The sequence below is a fragment of the Lagopus leucura genome, unplaced genomic scaffold (assembly GCF_019238085.1).
Source record: "Lagopus leucura isolate 7727_CA_CO unplaced genomic scaffold, USGS_WTPT01 Super-Scaffold_100016, whole genome shotgun sequence".
Lineage (NCBI taxonomy): Eukaryota > Metazoa > Chordata > Aves > Galliformes > Phasianidae > Lagopus > Lagopus leucura.
This window is the reverse complement of record NW_024962270.1, coordinates 2,484,129-2,498,052: the sequence shown is the minus strand read 5'-3', so window position 1 is coordinate 2,498,052 and position 13,924 is coordinate 2,484,129. Positions and strand designations below refer to the sequence as shown.

Below are 13,924 nucleotides of genomic sequence, written 5' to 3'. Positions count from 1 at the left end.
AGCTTCTCCTGCCAGTGAGGGGGCTGAGGGGACACAAGAAGCTGGAAGAGGACAGAACTAGGACAGCTGATCTAAGTTGGTCAAAAGGAATATTCCATACCGTACGACATCATGCAAAAAAAATATTGAAAAACAGTCAGGAGTTGGCCAGGCAGGCAGCTACTGCTTAGAGATTGACTGGGCAACAGTCAGTGGGTGGTGAACAATAATCATTACTGTAATCCTTTCTTCCCACTTCCTTTTCTATCTTAGTAAATAGTTTTTATCTCAACCCACAAGTTCTACTTTGTTTTGTTGTTTTTTTTTTAAGTTCTCTCCCTCATCAGACTGTATGTGCTTTGCTGCCTGCTGTGTTAAACTACAGTGCTAATTAAATATCTTACTATTTTAATCAGAGAAGGAAAAAGAGAGTTTAGTTTCCAATTTTTATTTCCAATTACCTGGGAGGCGGTTAGCAAACACACAGGTGTAAGGCATGGAAGCAGACAAAGAAATTTCACACGCCATCCTATGATGGGTTGGAAAGGACCTCAGAGACCACGTAGTTCCAACCCCCTGCCATGGGCAGGGTTGTCACCAACTAAATCACGCATTAGATCATGTTGGCCAGGGCCCCATCCAACCTAGCCTCCAGGACAGGAATTTAGCTGTATTGTTTTTTGGCCACTGCATTATCATCACATGCCATGCCCTCCCACTTTGTGACAGCTCATCTTCCCCGTTTCCCATGCCCAGTAATATCCCCCAGAAATGTTTAGCATCTATGCTGGAAGGGTAACAATCTTCGAGTACTCACTACGTGCTGAAGTGTTTGAGAGCTGCCTTGTATTTTCAATAGATCTGCTGGGAGTCTGGTGCAGTGTTGCATTCTACTCTTCCTAACACACAGAAGAGTTGAACGTCAGTAACTGAATAGAGGAGACTGAAAAATTAAAGAATAGTCTGATGTTCTCAGGATGTGACAATTTTACAGCATTTATTCAAGGATTTATTATGGAAGTCTTGTGGTCAGGAAGGATATTTATCATAGATAAGATGTACATCTGGAAGTTATAAACAAAACTATAACTTTGAGCAAGCACCTTAATTAGGCAAAATGGCAAACATTCAAGGATGTTGCTCTTATTATATCACAGGTAAACAGTACATCTGGAAGTTATAAACAGAACTATAACTGAGCACAAATGGCAAATAGTTAATTCAGAAACATCTGGGTTTTAATCAACAGCTGCCTGAACAAGAGGGAGAAGTGTGCCCAGGTGGCCAAGAGAGCCAGTAATGGTAGTCAGCAGGAGCAGGAGGTGATTGTTTCTGTATTGAGAACCTCCAGTGCTGTGTTCAGACATGGAGGCCCTGGAGCACGTCCAGAGGGCAGCAACAAAGCTGTGAGGGGTGTGGAGCACAAATCTTGTGGGTAACAGATGAAGGAACTGGGATTGTTCCATCTGGAGAACTGAAGGCTCAGGGGAGACCTCACAGCTCTCTAATATTTCTCGAAAGGAAGTTTTAGGAAGGTGGGGGTTGGCCTCTTCTCCCAGGTAATGGCAATAGGACCAGAGGTAATGGCCTTCAGTTGTGCCAGGGGAGGTTCATGTTGGATATTACTGACAGTTCCTTCTCACAGAGCTCAGGTAGCAGTACAGGCTGCCCAGGGAGGTAGGTGGTAGTCACAATCCCTGCAAACAGTCAAGAAAAGGATGGATGTGGATTGGGATTGGTAGTGACGGGTTGATGGTTAGACTAAATTGTCTCGATGGTCTTTTCCAACCTTAACTGTTCAAAGCTGTAAAGTGAGTTTTCAGAGCAATCCCATCCGCACCTCCCAGGCAGAGCTGCAAACAGACAAAGGGAAAAGCATCACCGACCACAGAACAACTGTTCCAGCGAGAACCGGAAAGTCCCGCTCATTCATGAAGGCCTGGCCACTCTACCCACAGCGGCGCGCTCCGAACCCCGGGCAGCTCCCGACCGCAGCGCAGCGCACCGCAGCTCGCCGCCCGCCGCCGCCGCCGCCGCCGCCGCCCGGACCCGAAGCGGCCGCGCTGAAAGCCCGGCAGGCTGCGGCCTCCCCCTGCTGGGCTCGGCGCCGCGTGCATCCGGGGCCCCGGCCGGCGGTGACGTCAGCGCTATAAAGGGCCGCAGCTCCTTTGTTCGCTCCCATTGCGCAGTTGGGGCAGGGTGGGAGCGGAGGTGAGTGCTGCGAGGCGAGCCGAGCGGGCCCGGGATCTGCGGGGAGGGGGGAACGGGGCCCTGCGAAGTGAGAGCTGAATGTGGAAAGCGGTGGTGTGATGAAAGGTTCTGCCCGCGGAGAGAAGCTGCACTCCGCCCGTCACTGAGGACGTGGGGCGAGGCGCGGTGAAGCCCGGCCTGCCGCCTTCCATCCCTGCCCGCCGGCCCACGTGCGGGGTGCAGGACGGCTTGGCGGAGCGCGGGGTCCCCGGCGCGAGAGGCGCTTGGCCGCCATTTTAGGTGCAGGGGTTTCTTGGAGCGGTCCCGTCGCGCGGGCTCCGCTTCCTCGAGGAGGACAAAGGGAGGGCTGCTGCGGGCGCGCCCTGGGGCCCGAGCAGAGGGCTCGGAGCGAGGCTTGGGGCGCGCGGTCCGCTCAGCGCTGAGACGTTCGTCTGGCGCCGGGAGGGAAAGAAGGCCCTGCTAGAGGTGGCCGCCATTTTGTGGAGGTGTGTGGAAAACGCGGAGGGTCCGGCGCCCCCTCCTTGTTCTCCTCTCTCTTCCTGGCCCGGTGCGCCGCTTACGAGGCTTGGAGCGGGGCGGCCGCCGCTTGTCCGCCCGCGCGATTGGGGCGGCCTGGCCGCCGGCGGCGCCTTGTGGAGCCGTTTGTGCCTGTGTGCCGAGCGAGCTGGGCGCCGGGCTTTCCCGCCACTGGCCTGAGGCGTGCGGTAACGGCGGTCTGCAAGGCCGGGCGGAACGCCAGATGCTCCGAGAGCACGTTTATCTCCGGCTCTTCTCGTCCCGCTCCTCTAAGCCGTGTTGGGCTGGTATCCGTTCAGGCTGTCGTGTTGTGTAGGCCTCGGCTTTGACTTAGTGTGGATGTACTTAAAATACCATAAAAGATTGGGGTTAATTTTGAATGTTGGCGCACCTGACTTTAAGCATTTCGATTTTATCTTAAAGTTAGTTGTTTTCATAGAAGAAAGAATCTGTGACAGGAGTGTGACAGATTGAATGCTAAGATGACCATCGGGGGCAAAAAAAGGCAGTAAGCTTAGCTTTTCAGTGCCCACCATTGTCTATTCTAGAACTGTTCTCATTAGAGCCCTGCTTTGTTTTCTGGAGTTTCTGCTGGAAATAACTGCTTCAACCTTGTAGTTATTCTTTTTCCCTTTGTGCTTAACATCTCTTCTTTGGCATTTTGTTCAAAGAAAACTGGCTTGAATTTGAGGAAGAGAGAATATTCCATGCTATTGTCCAGTGATCTGCTGTAGTCTAATGTTTTGTTAATGACAACTGTATGTTTTCTTAGGTCTCTTGTATCATCAAAATGGTTGAAGCAGATCGTCCTGGGAAACTGTTCATCGGTGGCCTGAACACAGAGACAAATGAGAAAGCCCTTGAGGCTGTATTTGGCAAATATGGACGCATTGTGGAAGGTAAAAAACAAAGGATACTCTTGCCATCTTGATTGAAACAACAGAAGACAGCTATGATGACTCTTATAATGTTGATCTTATGAAATGATCATCTTCTCTAAGAAGTTCTGAGCTTAAAGGGTAAATAAAGGTTAAGTTTTGTTGCTTAATTGCAGAAGAGGGTAACATGATTTTATTTCCACTGCAGTCCTCCTGATGAAAGATCGTGAAACCAACAAGTCAAGAGGGTTTGCTTTTGTAACGTTTGAGAGTCCAGCAGATGCTAAAGATGCTGCCAGAGACATGAATGGAAAGGTAGGAATTGAGATCATCTTTGCTGTTGCTGCTAAGCAAAAGTGCTGTTCTATGGAGCTAATTTAACTCATAATAAGACTTGGAAAGATAATGGACTAGAAGATTCTGGAGACAAGTCACAGGGTTAAATTTGTCAGGATGTCTTTATTTCCTGTTGTCTCCATGAAGCTGGACTCACTTTCATCCGACTCTGGATTTGACAGTAGAAAGTGAAGCCTGGCTGTCATTTGGTTATCAATTTCTTTTTTAGTTAGCGATGGAGAGCTTTCTAGTAGACAGCTTTTCACTCTTGCATGCCTCCTCTAATTGTTTTGTACTTACTGTATTTGAACGTAATACTGCATAAATCATATTTTAGGGGAGTGAGTTGCCTGAAAACTAGGAATGTTTCCCCTGATATGGGTTTGATGTGATTTGCCTTCACTGTGGTGTGTTGATGCATTGTTAATTTGTAGGTATCCTTATATATGTGGCGTTTCTTGCCAATTACAGTAAAACTGTTTTGCAGTTAACCAGCACTTGAATTTGTTCATACCCTGCAACAGAACTACACCGCTTAAAAAAAAAAAAAAAAAAAAAAAAAAAAAAAAAAAGTAGTACCAAACTAATAAATATTATGTCTTTAAAAAGGAAAACTGAATTTGGAGCAGAATTTGAGATTCACGTCAGGATAGCTTGCTGGAGGAATGTAGGTTGTTGTGATCTGATATTGCTTTGGTATATTTGAAAAGCTGAATGTTGGTTTGTGAGTTAGTGATTAACAACAGTTCAAAGAAATGCTCTCTTTAGATGGTGTAAGCTGTCATGTCAGTTGATTTGAATTTCAGACTCTTGTCTGTCATGTGCAGTCAGAAGAGTTCACTTGTAAAGGTCATGCTGAACTGGGCTTCCTGCTAGCAGCATCTCTTCTAAGGTTAAGAAAGCCTCTGTTTAGAATGGTTGAATAGCACTTGAGCTTTTGATAGTTGTTAGTGCGAAATAATGACTGATGGTTTTCTTTCAATTCAGCATAGTCCATAAGTAAAGCATAGCGAATACCTGCACTTATGGAATAAGAAAATGAGTTTGTAGTGTTCACAGATGATGCTTATAATTAAACTTAGTTATTCCTAGTTTTGTGTTAAAGCAGACTTTCTGGTGTGTGTGCTGCTTAGTTTCTGAGTTCTTGAGGACAATCTGTTGATGATTATTGTAACTTTGCATGGAGATTTGCTTCCACTTTAAGCTAGTCATTTTTCTTAGTGTGGAGAATGATAAGTCAGATGTTCTTTCTATACCAGTCCAAGCATCCCTAAAGGTGCATCTGTTAATGAATCTGTCTCCGTTGTGTAGCTTGCTACAGTTCTGAAGACCTGTTTACTGCAGTTTCAAAATCCTGATTTTCCTCTGAGTTAATAATTCAATTGAACCCCCACAGACAGTAACTTTGAGCACCAACAACAAATTGTGGAATTAAAAGGAGTTCAGTCCATAATCCTAACAACTGTTCATGGAGTGCAGCATTTAAATGAAAATAAATGGAAACTCAGAAAATAAACAGCTGTTCTAGGTCTTTAAATGTTGTATATTCATGCTGGAAACGTTCATAAAAGTAATGTTCAGTAAAGAAGCATTAAATGGCATGTAGCTAATCTGAGTTTGCCTGTATTTTGGAATGTGCCGTCTGGATCACTTGAGAACTAGGAAGTACTGACTTGTGGGTGATCACTGTCATGGCTTCTGTCTTCAGAGCTGCAAATCTAAACATACTTTCATCATCTTTGAAATTTGAACAGCAGTGTTTGGAAACAACATCCTCACTCAGGATTTGGGCAAGAATGGCCTTCAGTGTAAGCCTGCAAGCATAGCTGTGTATAGTTCCAATTCTGTACCTATCTAGCTTGGTTTAGTTGTGAATGTGGAAGAGGCAAGAATGTTATGAGGCAGTACTTCATGAGAAAGCCTTCTGGACAACAAGTGATGCCAATACTTCAAAAAGACTGCATTCTGTGTCAGAAGAGGAGTGATGCTTGAGGCATCCTGTGGGAGGAATTCATTCTAATCTGTCCAAAATGAGAGTTCTTCTGACTGTTTGGAAGTGATGGAGTGCTCATGAAACATCCAGGCATTTCAAAGGAGCCAGCAGCAGAAGCACTGTGCAGACGAGCTCAGGCAGTCTGTAATGAGAAACTTGACCTGCCTAGCCAAGGGGAAACAGGTGATGTATGGGCAGTGTGTATCTCAGTCTGTCATTCCAATGAAATTCAAAGTTGCAGCCAGCAGAAGAGGTGGAATTGGTTGAATTCTGCAAGAACATCAGAACGTATCTTCAGTTGCTGGAGTTGAGGGAAGAAATGGGGTTAAATATTTCATTCTGAAATGGAACAGGCATGAATGAGTCTCAGCTTGCTTGTTGAAAATTTTAGTCCTGAGGAAGGAGGTCAGGAGATAATGGTTTTGGGGGAAGGGGAATTTCTCAAGTTAAATTACTTTCTCTGCAAAATTGGATCAGTTATAGCCTGAATGGCACAGTAGAAATCGTAAAGCATTTTACAGCAAATTCTTTAGGAAAAAAATCTTAATTGCAAGGCAGCGAAGTCATCATCCTTGTGTCATAAAATGCACTTTCTTGTCTGAGTACAAGGGAATACTCCCAAGTCTGTAGTGAACTTCCTGTTAAGCTGTTCTGTTCTTCATATTTGAAGTCCTGAGTACAAAAATCTGTAACTAAAGAGGATGTGATGTTAGAGGAAACATCTGGGTCAAGCCAAAGATAAAATTCCGTTTGAAGCATTCCATTCTTCCAGTTGAAGACCTGTCAAGCCAGTTGGAGCATGTTAAGAGCTTGGAAGTGAATACTACTATCCACCACGGAAGATTATTGTCCTCTAATGAACAAACTTACTTCCAAATCTTCCTGTGAAGAAGTGTTATAATACAGAAAAGCTTGGATTGATAGGAAATGATCTTTGGTTCTTCCATGTATTTGATGAAGAAAAGTGCTCATGTTGTGTTGTCAAGAAACACACAAGTGACGATGGAATTGCAGCAGCATCAACAGTGAAGTGCATCAGAGAGGAAACACCAGCATGATGTTAGGCTGCTGGTTCATGCAAGTTTCTTTGGAATATTTGAATTACAGCTACTCAAACTTTACAAATACACCTCATTTAACTTCTGTTTTGCAACATGGAGCAGTTTACAGGACAATTCTCTAATTGTTTGCTTCAGGTTCCTTGGGCACATTTCAGGACTGTACAGATTGTTCATTGCACATGCAGAAGTTTTTAAAATTGTGGTTGCAAATCTACTACTATCCTTAAGTGAGCATATATAGTAGACTTTATTTTTAGCACCAACATAATACCACAAAATAGTGCCCCTTTCGTATTAAAAATACTGTTGCAACACTTGGAATCAAGATTATAAACACCAGTTGATGAGTGCCTGTTTTGACAGATGGTGTTTTGGACCCATTGAAAATTTCTTGCTCTGAGATAACTTGTCTTGAGTTCTGTCTCATCAGTTAGATGAATTTTCATTTGACTGAAAAACCTATAAAAGAAGATGGTTTTCCCATTCCAATCTTACATTTTAAAACAAGTACCTTCTGGTTAACAGCAGCAAAAACAAAGATTTTATTTTTGACATAAGACATGAATTAGGCTGCTTAAAAGCAGTTTTAAAAGCAACTATGTTTTGCCTCAGTAATGTGCATAGGTGCAAGGCAGAAGAAAATAAGGAATAGAAATCATTAGGAAAACCATGCCTCCGGAGCTTAAACAAACAAGAAGTTAAAAACACCAAGTTGGACTTGACATCCAGGTGTTCAGAACCCCTGCTGGTGGGAAGGGATGATATTTGGGTTCAAAAATCCAAACAAATTGTTAGTAGTCTGCCATAAATCAGGACTCCTGCGGTCATGGTAGCAAAACTTAAGGCTTTAAGCCTACCTTTCCCATTGTGAGAAAGGTGTCTGGAATATGAGAGATAGCAAAACTAGGTATGAACTAGGTATCAACTGTTAAGTTCCAGTGATTAGCAGTGTTCATGCGTGCTCCTGGAATGTTCTGAGCTTGTCATGCCGAATGTCATTGAGAAACTACATAAGCTACATCAAAAGCAAGACCAATGTTATGTTGCTAATCTTTTTTTTCTCAAGATGGATTGAGTCAAACCTTTGGATATACGCTCTCAGTTTTTCAGTAGTAACTACAACTGTGTATAGTGGTGGAATATGTCCACTGCTAGAGTGGATGATGTTGGAAAGGGGCAGATTTCATTGGACAAGGAAGAAGATACAGTTTTACCTCCATAAACAACCACTAGCAGTGCAGACTGAGACGCTTACCAGGAATTCTTCTATTGCAATAATGTGCAATTAACAAGACTGCCTTATTCGTTAGTTACAGATATTTAGCTTACAAAAAGTCAAGCTGCATTTACCAATAAAGATGTGCAGTAAACTAATTTCAATAGAGCTCTATCTTGACTGTTCTCCTGACCAAATGTGTATTGTCTGAAAGAGGATGTCATGGATACACTTGCTGAGTTACTCAGTATGTCTTAACACATGTTCATATTTGAGGCATAACAGCTGGCTGCAGAGTTCCTGTTACTGCAGGTCTGTGCTCCAGAAAAAGCATCCACTTAGGAAAAAAAAAAAAAGTTCACTCTGGAAAAGCAAGTAATAGAGTAAATTGTGTCAGTCACCTCTTTTTTTTTTTTTTTGAAAACTCACCTTGAAACGGTAGGAAAGGGCTGAATTGCCATACTCGGTCTGCTTTGTAGATGCTGAAATTACTTCTAAATACTTCAGTGATCACCGTTTAATCAGGACATCAAGAAAATGTACTTAAAACGGCCTCCCCATTGCCAGAAACCCCAACTGAAGCTAAGATATCTTCAGCTTAATCCTGTAACTACTGGTGCGGTCAGTTTGGTGCAAAAGTCCGTGGCAATTGGAAGTAAATTGGAGCTCATAAATCATATTTCATTTACGCAATAAATGACATGGGGCTGCCGTAGTTATTGGACACTTTTATTTTGACTGAAAGTGCTTTCTGATGCTGCTCTGTGTTTTTTCATCAATACCACGAGAATGAAGTACTCTAGAAATTAGGCCCAACATGCTGCTGAGTACGTGGGGACTAATACTGAAGACTGAATCTGTTCTAGAGTTGCTCTAACTTTATAAAATGGAAGCCCTATAATAGTGAAGCAAGAAGGGCTTAATTTAAGAAATACAAACATGACTGAGCAATAAGTAAAGCAGCTTCTTCTTTAGTCATTAGATGGGAAAGCAATTAAAGTGGAACAAGCAACCAAGCCATCCTTTGAAAGTGGTGGTAGGCGTGGGCCACCACCCCCTCCACGAAGCAGAGGTCCTCCCAGGGGCCTTAGAGGTGGAAGAGGCGGAAGTGGCGCGAGAGGACCACCTTCAAGAGGGAGTCACTTGGGTATGTATTCACCTATCTCATTATATACTTGGACAACATACAAGACAATCCCATTGGAAGATGACAATAATCCTACTGGAAAAAGTCAAACAGCTGAATAGTGCACTCCTTGTTCATTATTAAAATCATGAAATGTAATCTCGGCAGTTGAGTCAAATTTTTGATTAGGCAAGTACACCTTAAGAAAAAGGCTTTCAAATGTGAAGATTCCCTTCTACATCTAACGCTCTACTTGGCTTTTGGCTATGAAAGAAACAAAACTGCCCTGCACGTGAGAAAGGAAGCTTTCTTGTATTCAAGGTGAAAAAGTGATTCTCTTCCACCAGGGTAAGGGAAGTGCTTTCTGTTCTTACTAGCAAGAGGTCTAAACTCACTAAACTGTAGCTGTTTAAATGATTGGAGTCACAGTGACAGTTAGGAAAGCTAAACGTTGCTCATGACATTTTTGAGTTGAAGCTCTCTGAAATGGAAGGATAGTACACAACTCGATACTGGATGTGCTTTAACTTAGATATACCTACTTATTCAGCAACTTTTCAGTACTAAAACAAGTCACATAAAGCAGCATGTGTTTTATAATAGTAAAAGCTGTAGTGCAGGGGAAAAAAAACCTGAAAATAGTGAAAACTCTATTCTTGGAAGGTCTATATAGTAGGTCCTACGGTATCTCTGTTCCCTCTTTATGTAGGATCTTCTTTAAAGAGTCTTCCCAAGTGGCTTTTGTCTTCTGAGGACAGTAACTCGAGCATTTAAGCTGAGACTGATGACAGGAAAGAGTTTTCTTTCTCCTTCGCAGCACACACTGTGGCTTTTAGATCACTTCTATAAGACAGTTCTGAACAGGAATTTAAGCTGTGAAAAAAGTTTATCTGGCATGCTTTCAGTTCTGTCAGCAGCATCTAGTAATGACTGAGAAACAAGATAAAGGTGTTTTTAGGGTCCAATGTTAGAGGTTTACTGTTGATGTTACCACTACTGTGTAAGATCAGTTAGATTACTGGAGTTGAGGCTTTAGGGGCATGCGGGTAAGTATTACAGAAGTAACAAGGTGGTACGTGGCTTATCTTCTAGGGTCTTCTCGAGGGCCACTTCCCATGAAGAGAGGTCCACCTCCACGAAGTGGAGGCCCTCCACCTAAAAGATCTGCACCTTCGGGACCAGTGCGTAGCAGCAGCATGGGAGGAAGAGGTAAGAACTTGATAAACTGCTTTGTTGTCTAGTCAGTGTCTTGTAATGCCTTACTCATCAGGAACTTATGGAAAGCATTGGTTTCTTTTTGAAGTTAAATCTTCTGTGGGCTAGTTGATCATTTTTATTATCTATCAGTTCTCATCGTTCTCTGGTGTGATCTGTTGTGCTCCTTTTAATGCTGCTTTAAGACTCCATAAGCGGAAAAGTATTGTGGATGTAGGCTGCGGGTGATGCTTCTAAGTCTGTGTGAATCATTCAGTAGTAATTGCCTTGAGTCTTCTGTGTGGTTAAGTGCAACTATATTTTACAACTTCTATTTAAGCTCCTGTGTCACGTGGAAGAGACAGTTATGGTGGTCCTCCACGCAGAGAACCGATGCCGTCACGAAGAGATGTCTACATGTCTCCAAGAGATGATGGCTATAGCACTAAAGATGGGTAAATTTTCTTAATGATTTAGATTTGCTCAATGTTTTCATTCGTCAGAGGATTTTGATCCCTGATTACTCTGATGTAACCCAATTTTGTTGTAGTTACTCGAGCAGAGATTACCCCAGTTCCAGGGACACACGGGACTACGCGCCACCTCCCCGCGACTATGCGTATCGCGACTATGGTCATTCCAGTTCACGTGATGAATACCCCTCCAGGGGCTATAGGTATCTACTACTGCATTTCTGTCTGTGTCTGTTTGCTTCTGCTGTGATCGGACTGGTTTATACTGAGTCTCAGTAGCCTTTCCTCTTACAGCGATCGTGACGGATATGGTGGTGGACGTGACAGAGACTACTCAGATCATCCAAGTGGAGGTTCCTACAGAGATTCGTATGAGAGTTATGGTAAGAATCCATTTTGAGGATCATGCAGTAATTTGTACGGGTGTCGTGAAGTCTGACTTTTACTAGGTTGATGCTGTTTTAGGGGGAAGTGGCGCATTTTTTTTCCCCCTACAGTGAAAGTGCAGTTGTTGGTTATCATTTGATCCCATTGTTAAGCTGTAAGTTAAAGAAGCAAAGTCTACGGTTCAGAATTGCAGCTATCTCTGGAAAATGTGGCTGAGTTTCTTCTCTAAAATAACAAGCTGTTCTGGAATGCCCAGTAAAGAGCCTGCCTGCATAAACACCGTCTTCATTCCTTCAAAGTCTGTTAAATCCACTCACTGCCTGATACGCAATTCCCACTTAAAATACCATTAACGTGGCAGATTATATAAAGAACATCTCAATGCATACAAAAGAGTAAACGTAAACATTTAATACAGCAATTCTGTAAATTCAGATTGAAATTGTTTATATAACTTATGGTGTTGCCATATTACCTGACCATTGACCCTGCAGGTAACTCACGTAGTGCTCCACCTGCACGAGGGCCCCCGCCATCTTATGGTGGAAGCAGTCGATATGATGATTACGGCAGCACACGTGATGGATATGGAAGCCGAGAAAGTTACTCAAGCAGCAGAAGTGATGTCTACTCAAGTGGCCGTGATCGTGTTGGAAGACAAGACAGGGGTCTTCCCCCATCCATGGAAAGGGGCTATCCACCTCCTCGTGATTCATACAGTAGTTCAAGCCGCGGAGCACCCAGAGGTGGTGGCCGTGGCGGAAGCAGATCTGACAGAGGTGGAGGCAGAAGCAGATACTAAAAACACTCTTAACTTTTTTTGGACCAAGACATTACTTCTCAAACAAATTAAAAAAAAAAAAGTGGAAGTTCTATCTTTACTACCAGAGGACTACTAAAAGGAAAAGTTGTTTTTACCTTTTTTTATTGTTGCCTGTTAAGTTTTCCCCTCCATGACTTTTATGCTTTTGTGAAGAAAAGTTAAACCAGTGTTTAATTTCATTTCAAAATTGTTAACATTTCTTTCGAAAGGCAGATGTTAAATGTATAAAATTTGAGCTGTGTACTAGTGTTGTAATTTCCAAAGTAAAGTTTCCCTGAAATGCCACACTTCCCATCTGACTTTGCTCGTGAACAGAATAAGCAGTTCTTAAGATCTTCCACACGACATCCAACTATCTAAAAGGAGCTGGATTGTTCCACGCATTCAGCATCTCGCTCTTAAAGTATTGTTTGTGATGTGGAGGGTGGTGGGGATGTTCCACAGGAAAGTTCATTTTTGTCTAGAATTCCAAGTCAGTGTTCCCTGGAGTCAGTGTTCCCAGTAGAAAATGCCTTCAGATCCTTGTGTTTAAAAAAAAAAAAAAAAAAAAAAAAAGTCAATCCACCTGAAAAAACATGTGGATAATACTATTTTTTTTTTTGCCTTCCTCCTGTTTCCTGGGGAGTTTAAAAAGTTCTCCCCATCAAATGAACCATGTACATGTAAGTCAGCTACAGTATACTGTTAAAAAAATTAAAAAAAAATAAAAAGGTTTGACCAATTCATCAAAGAAGCTACAAAGCCATGCTTACTCATACTGTTTCAAATTTTTGCAACTCTGTAGTGTTTCACTTTTAAAGGAACATCTTTGATTCCAAAGGAGAAAATAAGATAAGCAAAGAAGTCTTTCTCTCCAACTTCTCAAAGGCTTATGGCTTCCTAAAAACAAGTGAAACTTTCAGCATTCCACAGCTGATTTAAAGCAGCAAATGCCTGTGAAACAGCAAAGATGGTAAGCAAAGCAAACTAGTTTTTCAGTCTAAGTCAAAATTGAACCAAGTTTCTTCCTCTAGTACGGTAAAACAAGCTGCACGTCATGGCAATGGAAGTGCTGTCTAGATTTAAAAAAAGTAAGGAAATGAAATACTTCAATACATTAGAAGTTCTCAAAATTCAACATTTCTTCTTGGATAAAAGCATTTATGGCACCAGTTTTGAAACTAAAGATAAGAATGCAGCTCGCTTTAGAGAGAATGCTGTGAAGTAGGGTTGGGAGGGGGTATTTTGTGCCCAGTTTCTTTCAGTGAAGACGCTCAAACAGACTGCGTGTGCTGTTATTTTAAGAAAATTAAAAGACTTGTGAAGTCAGGAATTGGTTTAGATTGACAGATACCATCTCAGCTATTGGGAGTTTGAAGCAAGCCATTGCAAACTTGACATTTAGTTGGATGCCTGACTGTTCAGTTTTGACGCAGCGTTACAGGGATACCTGGTACGTGTGGCAGAACCTGTGACAAGTTATGACTCAGGTAAAGCCATGAAGTTCAAATGATGCTCTTGAATATAGTATACGTGAAGACCTCCAACTAAAAGCAAAACCAAAGCTTTTTACTTCTGTTTAGTCCTCAGTATGTTTTGTCGTTCAACTTATGGATTTTACATGGCAGTGCACCATTGAAAAGGAATGAGAATCCATAAGCCATGCAACCAATCACTAAGTCATTCCAGTCCATTCCAAACCAGTGAATCCTCCACCACTTAGAAGAGAAGTAGTAAAACTTGAAACAGACT

The 13,924-nt window shown here is 42.5% G+C and overlaps 1 protein-coding gene and 1 non-coding gene across 3 annotated transcripts; both read left to right on the top strand.

The window, feature by feature from the left end:
• The first annotated feature begins 2,106 nt into the window (after positions 1 to 2,106).
• On the top strand, positions 2,107 to 12,918 carry RBMX (RNA binding motif protein X-linked). Of its 2 annotated transcripts, none has more exons than XM_042876427.1 (9): positions 2,107 to 2,190; positions 3,479 to 3,605; positions 3,793 to 3,899; positions 9,166 to 9,337; positions 10,409 to 10,525; positions 10,851 to 10,965; positions 11,061 to 11,186; positions 11,278 to 11,366; positions 11,865 to 12,918. In XM_042876427.1, exons 2-9 carry the CDS (start codon positions 3,497 to 3,499, stop codon positions 12,170 to 12,172), a joined length of 1,143 nt encoding a protein of 380 aa, XP_042732361.1. In that variant the 5' UTR covers positions 2,107 to 2,190; positions 3,479 to 3,496; the 3' UTR covers positions 12,173 to 12,918. The 2 variants fall into 2 exon arrangements, with proteins under 2 accessions (XP_042732361.1, XP_042732360.1); XM_042876426.1 differs by having other exon boundaries at positions 11,263 to 11,366.
• Positions 3,656 to 3,720, top strand: LOC122183111. The gene has a single exon (XR_006180101.1). It is a non-coding gene; the product is annotated as a small nucleolar RNA SNORD61 (small nucleolar RNA).
• Positions 12,919 to 13,924: the final 1,006 nt, after the last annotated feature.